Raw genomic sequence first — 13,087 nt, 5'->3', positions numbered from 1 at the left:
CAAAGCTTGAAAAATGATTTTTCACGTCACCGAAGTAGAATTTCTTGGTTTTATCCGTACTCCAGGAGGCATCAGAATGGACGTGCACAAGGTGGACGCCATTCTGAAATGGCCTTCACCGACGTCTCTGAAAGGGGTACAACGCATGCTGGGCTTTGTGAACTTTTACCGCCGGTTCATCCCAGACTTCTCTCAGGTTGTGCACCCAATCACAGTACAATTACGAAAAAACAATAAAAAGTTTGCTTGGACCGAAGAAGCAGAAGAAGCCTTTCAGGAACTTAAACAAAGGTTTACCTCAGCTCCAATCCTGCAACATCCTTGTCCAGACCTCCCTTAAGTCGTTGAAACTGATGCGTCCAGTCTCGCAATGGGGGCGGTCCTTTCACAGCGAGACCCGGAAACCGACCAGCTACATCCTGTGGCCTTCTGGTCGAAAAAGTTTTCACCTCCAGAGATTAATTATGCCATCACGGACAAGGAACTCCTGACTATCAAATCCGCCTTTAAAGCCTGGAGGCACTACCTTCTGGGGGCGAGACACACCATTACAGTCATCACAGACCACCGAACCTGCAATATCTCAAAACAGCCATGGCCCAGTCCTCACGCCAATTACGGTGAGCCCTTTTCTTCGCCGAATATGATTATGTAATCACATTTCGACCAGGAGTCAGAAACGGAAAGGCGGATGCCTTATCTCGCATGGGCATAGATGAAATAGTATATACAACTCCAGACCCAGTACCTATTATGCCTGAAGACAAACTCTTGGGTATCACAACAGCCTTAACACAAGCAGAACTACGAAAATAAATCCAACAGACAATGAATCCTGATGCCTACCTCGCATGGCAAACTCATGGAGAACAATATACCATCAAGGACCACCTACCCTTTTTTAGGGATCGCCTATATGTACCCAAAAAGGAATTACAACAGCATATTATTTCAAACTATCACGATTCACTGATCAAATGGCATCCTGGGATCACCAAAACCCTAGCTAAGGTGAAAGAGAACTTTTGGTGGCCTACCTGGCGTAAGGACATCATTAAGTATATTCAGTCCTGCGGTGTATGCGCACAAAATAAATCACAGAAACAAAACCCATCTGGTCTCCTACAACCAATGGACATTCCTCCAGTTCCATGGCACACTCTTTCCCTTGACTTCATCACTGATCTACCTCCAAGCCAAGGGTTCAACACCATCCTTGTAGTTATGGACTTATTCTCGAAGATGGCCCATTTTATTCCTCTCAAAGGCCTCCCAGATGCAGCCACTTTAGCAAAAGTGTTCCTGGAGGGTGTGGTTAAGCCACATGGCTTCCCTTTGGTTCTGGTCTCTGATCTAGGCAGCCAGTTTGTTTGTAAAAATGATGTGCAATGGTGCAGATCGATGTTCGGCTATCTACCAGTCACCATCCCCAAACGGACGGCCAAACCGAGAGAACCAATCAGACACTCGAGCAATATTTACAGTGCATGCTGCACCACAAACAAAGGAATTGGAAAGACCTACTATGGATAGCCGAATATGCATATAACAATTCTTTGCATTCAAGCACGGGACAAACGCCCTTCTATACCCTCCATGGCATGCATCCACGTACCTCTGAACTAGACCTTCCAGTCAGCTTGGAAATGCCAGCGGTAAAGACTCTACACACAACCAATACTCAGGCTTTCAAAAGGGCAAAGGAAAACCTTATTCATGCCAAAGAAAAACAGAAGAGATGTGCGACCAACACCGGAAAAGGGCCCCTGATTATGAAGTAGGAGATAAAGTTTGGTTAGACGCTAAATTCGTACCCATCAAGGGTACCTGGACCTTTCATCCCATATTCTTAGGTCCCTATACTATTAAGGCAATTATCAACCCAGCATCCGTGAAACTGGATGTACCACCTAATCTACACATCCTCCCAGTATTCCATGTGTCCCTCCTGAAACCAATGCAATCCGGCACACGTATTGGGACACCACCTAAGCCCATACTTGTTGACAGGGAACCAGAATTCTAAGTCAAAGATATCTTGGACTCTAAATACTCTAGGACCAAGCTATATTATCTTGTCAATTGGAAAGGATTTGGACCACAAGATAGATCCTGGGAGCCCAGTGAGAATATCCACGCACCACGTCTTATCAGGAAATTCCATCGGAACTTCCCAACCAAACCTGGCCAGACAGAAGGAACACCATGGGAGGGTGCTTAGGGGGGAGTGCTGTCACGACCCTCGCCCAAAACCCCCTCTGGCAAACCCATTGGCCAGGTGGAGTCAGGACTCGGGCCTCTAGAGCCTGGCATCATCTTCAAAAGCCAGTCCTGGCGCCTATGGCATGTGCTTGGGAACTACTTTATTGTATTGTCAGCCAACATGGAAGCATCCACATAGCTTGGTTTCCAAGAACCAAGCTATGCGGTCTAGTGTTTTGGGTGTGGCAGGCCTGGAGCTACTTTCCCTGGTACTACTTTACCTGAGCTATATAAACCACACCCTGACTGCAGAACCTGTTCCATGTTACTTTGCAGCTTGCAACGTGACGCTCACCGTCTCCAGCTATTCCCTCGAACCTCTGAGAAGCAGAACCTGCAAGGAGACAAAAGGAACATCATTAGCAGCAGCATCTTACCTGCAGTCTTCATCTTTAAACACTCACAGCTACTGGGAACAGCTTCCTCGAATCTGCACGCCTCCCGGACAGAACAAGCTGAAAGAGGAAGATAGAGGCAGAATTAAAGAAAGCTGTAGAGACATGTACAAAATGCAAACTGCTCAAAAGGCTTACCTGGCTGGTCGCCTTTGGCTGGCACCACTCCGGACATTCCACTCACGCTGAAGAACACGGCGACCTACAAGGAAGGAAAACACAGGTTAGCAAAGGCAAGACTTTGCAGTGCTGCACATAGCGCTTAATTACCGCATCATAGCGCTCTTAATGCACCATCATTTACCAGCGGGGCTCAACCAAGCCAGTTCGCCCCGCTGAAGCTCTGCATACCTAAGTGAGAAAAAAGAGACATTTTAAACAAAGAAAGGCATGCAGGATAGCAACACAACTAAAGAACAGAAATAAGACCTACCTGAACAATATCAAATGGGCCGGCGTCAGTGAAGTAACTGGATCGCACTCGCCCATGAATGACAACGCGCCCCTGCAAAGAAGGCAGGACGGAGAGCACACCTAATTCTACCACAAGGCAGAACCTTCCCCGCAGACCACATCAGGGCAAAGCTGAGAAGCATACCAGCGAGTAACCCAGCTGGGTGGCGTCCCTGTGGATACCAGGTGAGCATAACACAAGGACAACTTCTCCCCTTGAGTTGGTCGGACAATCAACTCCAAAGTGAACTCGTTTGGATATCCTGTCAGAGCTTGCTGTACTTCCACTGCTGCTGCTGCTGGAACCGAAGTGCCAGGGAGAGTAACACCAAATCGAGAGGATTGCTTTTAAGTCAGACCCAAGCACCATGAAGATCCTCCGGACTTCCCTGAAGCAGGACCGACCAAGCTTGAGCCACCTCAACAGAGTGCTGGACCCCATATGCAAGGAAAGTCTGAAGTGGTATCCGAGAACCGCAGTGTTGCTATTTGGTGTCAGGCGATAAAGTGCTGCTTTATTGAAGTTTGCCCATTGCTGCCGCCGACCTTCTCATTGCAGTGCAGGAGTCCCCAGGCATCCTCTCTCTTGTTCCCACGACTGAGGCACAGGAACACAAGGATCTGCAGAGCTGTACAGGAACAGAATCCAGCTGGAACCATTTCTTCTAATCAAAGGTACTGTAAAGTCTAAGAGAATGTACCTCTTGTGGTGTAGCCTTACTTGTTCTCAGTTAAGACTTGTCTTGGTTAACCTTGCAGAGTTGCTTGCATCTTTGCCCCTCACAAGCGTCCCAGCTTGTGGCCCTTCAAGTGACCTTATTTCTACAAACTTTTCTAAAAACATTGTGCAAGACTTTTACTTACCTGCAAAAAACATCTTAAGCTCCCCTAGACTTTGTTCAACTAACATTGGCTGCCCTGGCTCCCTGAGAGACTCTTCTACCTCTGACTTTGTGCTTTTGCCTTTTCCCCAGGAAAGGGTTACTTTTCTTTGCATTGAAGGGTTTTAAAAGTACTTACCAGTTTATGAATGTTTTGTTAACCTTTGTTTTATTCCTATATCTAACCTTTTGCACCAAACTCAGTATTGCTCTAACTATACCAGTGATAGATCCATGTCCACAGTGTCCTAGCTATTTAAGTCACCTGAGGATGTGGGAAGTGTCTGTGTGCCATCCCCAATGGGTATCATCTGATTTAATGTTAATGTTAATGTTAATGGCGCTCTGGCGGCTCTGAAAGAGGGAGGGGAGGCAGTTAGTGGGAATGAGCTGAAAAAGTGCAAGATAGCAATGATGTGCTGTTGGCAGCCCCAGCCCGGTGGGTCCATTGGCTGGGCTTGGGGTTTTTTACGGCCGGTAGTCGTCGTGCGTTGTTGTGCAAGTCTGTGTGCGGTTTGTTTTGTTGTTGCAGTGTAGTGAAGTTTGTGCAGATTGCTGCATTTTAGGCTTGTGGTTGTGTTTGGTTAGAGTTTGAGAGGTGTATGCAGAGGGTTGAAATTGTTAGTGGATTGGTTAATTGCCATTCACTATTTCATCGGAGTGTGGCGCTTGCTAAATTTTAAATATTCTGTCTAGATGTGAGGCTGGCTAGTGATCACCTTTCCATTCAAGTGTTGCACTGGTCATCATTCGCAGTTTTTGAGAAACTAAGAGTGTGTTTTGGAGTGTATTATAATTGTTACATGTTTTGCTCCCTTCTAAAGAAGGCTTGTATAACTGACTGCTAAATAAATTAATAATTGTTTAATCAAAAAAAACTAAGTGTGTTTATTTGAATAACTGTCACTGTGAAACTCTGTGTTACAACCCTGCTGCTCACATTGACCTCTCTTGGGATAAGCCTGGCTGCTGCGCCACACTACCAACCTGTGTAGTGCAGACTTATACCAAAGGTTGGATTCCTATTGCCAGGAGGTCAAGGTTGCTGTAGTCTTCCAAAGGATACTGCACACTATCTATCTTGCCTAACGTTAACCATTGTAAAACCTGCAGACAAGGGACTCCTCGCCTGCCTGTGTATATCATGTTGTATGGTATTTCCAGTAGAAACACTATATCACCCTCAAATAAATAAAAGTAATAATACAAAATAAAATACAAATAAAAGGCAATTCAAACCCAGCAAATCCCTGACTACAAGTCACTTTTCCCCCTTCTGCCAGATTGCTTTTATATCTCTTCTCTATTATCAGGTGGCCACAATTCAGCACTGTGTTCTTTTTGCTGAGCACCACTCTTTACCTTTTGCATGTGCCCAACTGCAGTGCCCCTTTAGAGCACATATGTTCCTCCATCTCACAAGGCCCTTAATATTACCATCACTCTGTTCCCAGGTCTCTCCATTGCCTTCATTTGCCTTTAGGTATTGCTTGCTTCATGCAAAATGGAAAAAACAGGAAAAGAAAGGAATTATAAAAAAGACATTGATGCTTGCCTTGGACTCTCCTTCTTGCTGTAGAGGAGGTTCATTCTAGTTCGCAGTCACAGAGCTGTAGTCATGCACAGCTCGTACATAATGTCACTGTCAACTGCCTAACTCTCAATAGCATCCCCATTCTCCCACACTGCCGTACAACTTCTGGGCTCCCGGATCTCATGATGTTACGCTTTCTACCCACACATTACATCACCATCTATTTCATTTGGCACACTATTTGCTGCATCAGTGTAGCTTAAATGGCATTCAGAATATCCTGTTGAAAAGGACAGAACACCAGCAATTTACAGATGCCAAACATTCCAGTTTACAGATGCCAAACATTCCTCTGGTCATGCAGATCCTTAGAGGGGCATAGCGCAATGTTGAACAGAAGTGGCCAAATGACCACTTACCAGTCACTATCTCTTGCATGCCTTCTTCCCTCTGCAGACGAATACATCACACAGTGGCAGTATCTTCAAAATCCTGCTGTACCTTTTTGTGCCATTTCCAGCGTGGTCGCTGTTGCTCTCTGTCCTGCCACGCCTCAGAACAAAAAACAAACTTGGCCCTCCGTTCCCCCACACGTTGTCGTAGCCCTCATCTATGATGCTTTTTAACATTTTCTTTTCCTGACATTGCTCCCTTCTGTACATCTTCCCCCACCCCTTCATTTATCGGAGTGCAACCCATTGACCTGTGTTTTTCTTTGAGGCTTGTATGATGATATGTTATTTATAACACACCAAGTGGTTTCTGAGCGCGGACCCAGGGATAGAACCTGTGTTGATTCGTGTCATTTTGCTTCCAAGGCGAGCACGTTGCGCTGAGCTATCCTCCCGGGCCTGTTGCCCGTCTGGATTTTCACACCAACCCTCGCGGCCCCAGTCCCACAGACACAACCCCACCGTGCATCCACCAGTGCGTGACCGCTGCTCAATGGAGTCTGATATATTAGTTTGCTGCCACCACTGTCTGTTTGTCTCGGGCGTGTAGGAAGCGACATCTTGACCACGACTATACGACTTTAGTAGAGATACTCTGCGGTACATATAGTTCCATTTCTTCATGTTGGAAAGAGCTTTCATCTAGGCAACTGTCTAGAAAGATGGTCAAACTATATATGAGCAGACACATTTTAACAATACACTAAGTAACATTCATGTAAAGAAACAAGTCCGTCAGAATCTCTTGCCAGGTAATCGTGGAGTAAATATAAGAACGCTTCCCAGAACAGGAGAATGGAACTATTCTGAATTCAAAATGGCCTAGAAGAAGCTCAGCATATGCCATGTGGTGTTGAAATGAAAGAACTTTGGGGATTAAATGGGCCTGCTTTTAGCGATTAGTCTTTGCTGGCAGCGTGGTTGAATTACACAAACACTTCATTTATTAAAAACATAACAATGTGCATGTGGTAAATGTAGGCTAAGAAAGAGCATGACTGTATTATGTTTCCTCCATGCAGCTTCGTGATATCTATGGCCCAGTGTTCACCATGTATCTGGGCCCCCGGCGTGTGGTTGCACTATGCGGATATGAAGCAATTAAAGAAGCTTTGATTGACCACGGAGATGATTTCATCACAAGGGGATCACTTCCATCATTTGAAATGATCTTTCATGGTTATGGTGAGTGCTTAAGGAACATTAAGGCGATATATGGCCAGTATAAGAATGAAAGGCCCCATTTCCTCCTCTGGTAATTGCCATTAGTAATGGTTGTGTACTTTCTTTGTTAACAATGCCTTTTGCAAAAGGGGCTCATCTGAAGTGTGCAAATCCTTATATGTCTTCATTGCAGGGATCGGGGTTCTCAATGGAGAGCAATGGAAGGAGATTCGACGGTTTTCCGTCATGACCTTACGAAATTTTGGTATGGGAAAAAGAAGCATCGAGGAACGTATCCAAGAGGAAGCCCAGTACTTGATGAAAGAGCTGAGAAAAACCAAAGGTGCATTAGTGTATAGACCCAGTCCTTTTCCTTATATTGTCTTCATGGGAAATGTGCATTTGCAAGTATTTCAATGTGACTTGTTCTATTTAGTTTCACTGTGTTTTCTTTGTTCTACAAATTCCTAAAGCCCAGAGGATAAATTAGGCGATATCCATAAATAGAGCCGGTAATTGAAATACCACCTACGTTTACATCTACTGTATTACTGTTTCGTGACGTATTTATGTCATACAGTATTCGAGAAATATTGCATGCAGTAAATACTGCATGATTATGAGGATGAAAAGGAAGCTAATTTTATAACTAAAAAGGAACACGTATATCAACCCAGCCATCGTAGCAAGGTAAAATGTTTTTAGCGTTTTTGTGTAGTGTTGATTTCCCTTCAACTACATAGAGAAAATGTCGACAGGGAGCCCGCAAACGGAGAGATATATGGCCAATTCAGATTCTCAAATCAAATTCTCATGCCCTTTATTTTGAGTGCATTTAAGGGCCATCATTGAACCTTCTGTGTTTTTTCATACATTGCACAGTAGCATAGTATATTAATTTTTAAGTCCCACAAATGGATGGACAGGCATTTAAAAAGTATTTTAAAAACTTGAAAATCTGCATTTTCGCAGTATATGCACATTGCTTGCTACATAGCTGCGCTGTGTTACATAACAGGGTCTATCAATTTTTACATATGTATAAATGTTTTTATTCAGTTGTCCTTGGAAGTTGTATTTTGAGATATATACAGTATAAGAGATAATGTGAGAACAGTGCAAAAGCATGAATCGATTCTGTATCAGTAGAGTGAGTGGGTAGTGGTCAAGAAGAAGGCACTAAGCTGGCTAAGGGTAGTTAGGGTGTGGGAAAAGTGTATGGATAGAGAAAGACAACACATGTAAGTATGGTGAGTAGGTGGGGTAGTCAAGATTAGGCAAAATGAGAGAGAATAAAGAGGGATGGAGTATGGTGGGTTGTTGGGGTACAGAGGGTGAGGGGAGGTTGGGTGGAGTTAGAGAAGGTGGGATACAGTAGGTGTGCAAAGATAAAGACACTAGCCATGGCCACAATAATATGTGCACAGTGATTATGTCATAATTTGCACTTTTCAGTCTGTTAAACATAAAAAACATAACTAGTTAGAAAATAAAATCCCAAAAAGAAACACGTGCTTCTGGTCTTGTGGGTAAGCGTCTGCACTGGGAATAACACAACCTGAGTAAAACCCTGGTAGCAACCTTGACATCCCTATAAAGATAACTTGAAAAGTACACATACCATAGTGTCACTCAAATATATAAATCCTTGTAGAAATACGTTAGGCGAAAACATATACAATTGTGACATTATTCCCCCAACTTCAGTAGGAGACTACAAATACCATAATGCAATTCAGAAAAAGGCAACACAGTGATTACTGCATCGATGGGAGTCCATTATGCCTATCATGTCATTGGCCATGGCGTCTGGCCAAAAAGTGTAACATTTTGGAATTATTCTCCCATCTTCACTAAGAGACTACAAATACTATAATGCAATTCTGCAAAAGGCAAAAAGAAATTCTCTCAGAGCTTCCAGAGAGAACTGGGAACACAAGGAAGGGGTCAGACCCCTCAGGCCATGTTGCTCTAAGTGGCCTTTTAACATCTGCTAACTTATTAGGCAACATGGCCTGAGGGGGCCAGCCGCTTCCTCGCTTTGATGCTAAGCAGAGTCCTGTTTACTGCATTGATGGGAGTCCTGGATGTCTATCATGTCACTGGCCATTGCCAGTGATTTGTTACCCCGATGTCACAGTAGCTGTAAAAAAGAAAAAAAAAGAAAAGAAAAAAAATATATATATATATTAAAATAATGTCTTTATCCTTAGCCGTGGGTCCAGAACTTCAGATATCTTCGGGAGGATAGCTCTTGGGCAAGTTCTCGCCTTGAAAGCAAGATGACACAGAGCAACACAAGTTTGATCCCCGGGTCCGCGCTTAGAAACCTCTGGGTATTAAGCTCGTTATAAATATCATATCATATCATATCATATCTATAGTCATTTTTATAGCTACGGCTTTCAGGAAAAATGGCAAAAGATAAAATGCTTTCCTACTCTTCCAAGCCCTCACCATGTGCCCCCAACAGCTATACCATTTTCCCACACTGCCCTGATTGCCTGTCCTCTCTCATTCCACCCACAACACACACTATTTCCGAGATGCAGTTTGCTTTGAAATGTCAGCTATTTGCAGCTATTCTGTCCATAGCCGAAGCTACAGAAAAGCTTTGTGTTGCAAACTCAGTCCCAAGACCCTCCAACTCCCAAATGTCACTGGCTGTAACCCCTCACCTCTAAACTGATGGCATTTGCATGTTATTGACCTGCAAACAGCATTTTACCTGCGTTTCATTTTCCGATACCCTCGGCTATTTCCGCTGATGTCTCCTGCATCGAGCAAAAACAAAGATGGAGGCTGTTTTGTTTATAAACACCCGGTTTCTCTGCAATTTACTCAAGATACAGCCAATTATTTTAGAGAAGGTGCATTCCCTTCTCAATCAAATATTGAAAAAACTACTGGACAAAATAACCCCAAACCACAAATGAAAATTAATGGAAACTAGGATGAAACTTTTTTTGTAAATTGTTTAACACATCTTTACCAAACTTTGCAGTCCGGGGGGGCCTGCGTGTCCATAACTGACTTCAAAATACCGGCCAAATCTATCACACAGGCCAAAGGATATTAGCAATTAATTTTGAAGGGATTCCGATGGGAGTTCGACTCACCTTAACTATAGGATGGTGGCCACCGCTGTATATTATATATATATATATCACACAGCCCACGGTAGCGGCCATGTAGTTATGGTTAAGTTGCTAAACTCATAGGAAGAGCACTTTTTGGGTGGCTTATAACTTCGCTCCCCCTGGAGGAATCCTCACCAGAATTTGCAAAAAAGTATATGGCCTGCTCTGAATTTTTTGGTGAGGTTTCATGCAGGGGGGAGCAAACTTATAGGGGGTCCCAACATTTTTTTTCTCCATAGACTGAATGGGGAAAAACTGTGCGTACGGCTACAGCCTGAAGGGCTGGACGGATTTTCACCAAATTTGCGGCAGGAGCGGGAGCTTGGGTAGGAAAGCCTGCTTTTGTGTGTTTGGTGGAAATCTGACCAGTAATTTTCTTGCACAATACTGAAATGTATTTTCATGTTCGCTCCACGGACCAAAATGTCATTGGCCTGCGGTACACCGTGATGTCAGCATACATTGTACGCGGCCGGTGGTTGGCTGGAGGAAAGTGTGCTGTGCGTCAAAGTTTTTGGTAATCACCACCATGGTGTATCAGAGGATAGTGGCATGCCGAAAGGCGTTGGAAAACATGGTTTATAGGAACGGCTGGGTGAAAGAGGGCGAAGCGAAGATATTTGGCAATGCTTTGTGCTGTAGGCTATGGCTGCCGGTGGTTATGTTGCCTTAGTGCGTTTGCGTTGTTATGCAGCGGTGGGTTTGTGGCAAAATGTTCCCATGCTTGTCTGACTTGGCTTGTAGTGGTCGTGGGTAATGTGTAGCTTTTTTACTGCATGGGCATGGCATGTAGAAAGAGCCTAGGGCTTGGTCACCACCCCCGCAATGTAATGCCTCCATGCATGGGAGAGCAGTGAGGCACTTAGTGGTTAGGTACGCAGCCGAGACTAGTCACACCATTGCTGCAAGGGAGGTCATAATGACATGGATAAATGAAAGGATTGTTTGTCAGCGCAATGTTGCGATATGGACCTTTCCTGCAGCTACTGACATACACTGCATTGTATATGTTGGTCAGTGTAGGCAGACTGTATAGGGGATGGAGAGTGCATTGGAGATAATATGAGGATATTTGCAGTTGGTGTACTATGTTGTGTTGTGCCTGCAATGGCCTTACTTCCTTGTGTTCATGGCTACGGCCCTTGGCCATAACAGTGCGGGCACTGGTTGGAAGTAGGTGTGAGAATGTTGCCTTGTTTGGGTCCGTTAGTGTAGCTATACCTACTTGTAGACAGGAAAGCACAGTGGGAAATGTTACCATGCATGCCTCTATTGCCTTCCAGTGGGCGTGTGGTAGGACTAGGCAATTGGGTGCATGAGCGGAGGCCTATGGCCTCCGCCTATGTACCAAAGAGCCTAGGAATTGGGCACAGCCTTTCTTTAGAGAGGGCAGTCAGACATTGGAACATGGAAGGAATTTGTACGCCGGTGCTCACATATACTTTATTGGTGGGCAGTTGTGGAGGTGACTATCATTTTTTAGTGAGTGCAGGGAGACTCCATTGGGGATGGGGACTGCATTGGAGACACTATGAGGATATTTGCAGTCGGAGTGCTATGTTGTATTGTGCCTGCAAAACCCATACTGGCTTGTGTGTATGGCTGGGGCACTTGGACATAGCAGGGTGGACACTGGTTGGAAGTAGGTAACAGAAAGTTGCCTTAATTGGGTTCATTACCGTACTGATATGTACTTGTGGACAGAAAAGGTAAGTGGTCACATGTTTCCATGCTGACCACTGGTTGGAAGTAGGTTGGAGAATGTAGCATTGTGTGATTTCGTTCGTGTACCCATACATACCGGTAGTCAGGAAAGGTACGTGTCCACATGGTACCATGCATGCTTCTATTGCATTTTACTGGGCGTGTTGAAGGAGTAGGCTATTGGGCACATGGGTGGAGGCCGTAGGACTCTGCCTATGTACCCAAGAGCCTGGGCCTTGGGCACAGCCTTGCTTCATGGAGGGCAGTCAGACATTGGCACATGGAAGGAATTCGTAGGCCGGTACTCACATATACTTTATTGGTGGGCAGTTGTGGAGGCGACTATCATTTTTTGGTGAGTGCAGGGAGATTCCATTGGAGATGGGAAGTGCATTGGAGATACTATGAGGATATTTGCAGTTGAAGTGCTATGCTGTATTGTGCCTGCAAACCCCATGCTGGCTTGTGTGCATGGCTGGGGCCTTTGGATATAATAGTGTGGGCAATGGTTGGAAGTAGGCAACAGAAAGTTGCCTTGATTGGGTTCATTACTGTACTGATATGTACTTGTGGACAGAAAAGGTAAGTGCATGCCTCTATTGCCTTCCACTGGTTTTGTAGTAGGACTAGGCAACCTCCGCCTATGTACCGAAGAGCCTAGGGCTTGGGCACAGCCTTGCTTTAGAGAGGGCAGTCAGACATTGTCACATGGAAGGAATGTGTATGCCGGTATTCACATATGCTTTATTGGTGGGCATTTGTGGAGGAGACTATCATTTTTGCAGTGAGTGCAGGCAGACTCCATTGGGGATGGGGAGTTTATTGGAGACAATATGAGGATATTTACAGTGGGAGTGCTATGCTGTATTGTGCCTGCAAAACCCCTAATGGCTTGTGTGCATGGATGGTGCACTTGGACATAACAGGGTGGCCACTGGTTGGAAGTAGGTTATAGATTGTTGCCTTGATTGGGTTAATTACTGTACCAATATGTACCTGTGGACAGGAAAGATAAGTGGTCACATGTTTCCATAAATGGCTCCATTACTTTGCAGTGGCTGTGGCAAAGGATTAGGCTGTTGGCAACAAAACCGGAACGAAA

General features: G+C 44.7%; 1 protein-coding gene across 1 annotated transcript in view; it reads left to right on the top strand.

The window, feature by feature from the left end:
• The window catches only part of LOC138566777 (cytochrome P450 2G1-like), a 772,909-nt gene that overhangs the window by 105,101 nt on the left and 654,721 nt on the right, over positions 1 to 13,087 (top strand). Inside the window, exons 2-3 of the mRNA XM_069644428.1 lie at positions 7,000 to 7,162; positions 7,335 to 7,484. Coding sequence (XP_069500529.1) covers positions 7,000 to 7,162; positions 7,335 to 7,484 — 313 coding nt within the window. The remainder of the gene's footprint in view (positions 1 to 6,999; positions 7,163 to 7,334; positions 7,485 to 13,087) is intronic.

Source organism: Ambystoma mexicanum, chromosome 2p, assembly GCF_040938575.1.
Source record: "Ambystoma mexicanum isolate Mex_15411 chromosome 2p, UKY_AmexF1_1, whole genome shotgun sequence".
In the NCBI taxonomy this organism is placed as follows: Eukaryota; Metazoa; Chordata; class Amphibia; order Caudata; family Ambystomatidae; genus Ambystoma; species Ambystoma mexicanum.
The sequence above is the reverse complement of the archived record's forward strand: the minus strand, read 5'-3'. Positions and strand labels throughout refer to the sequence as shown.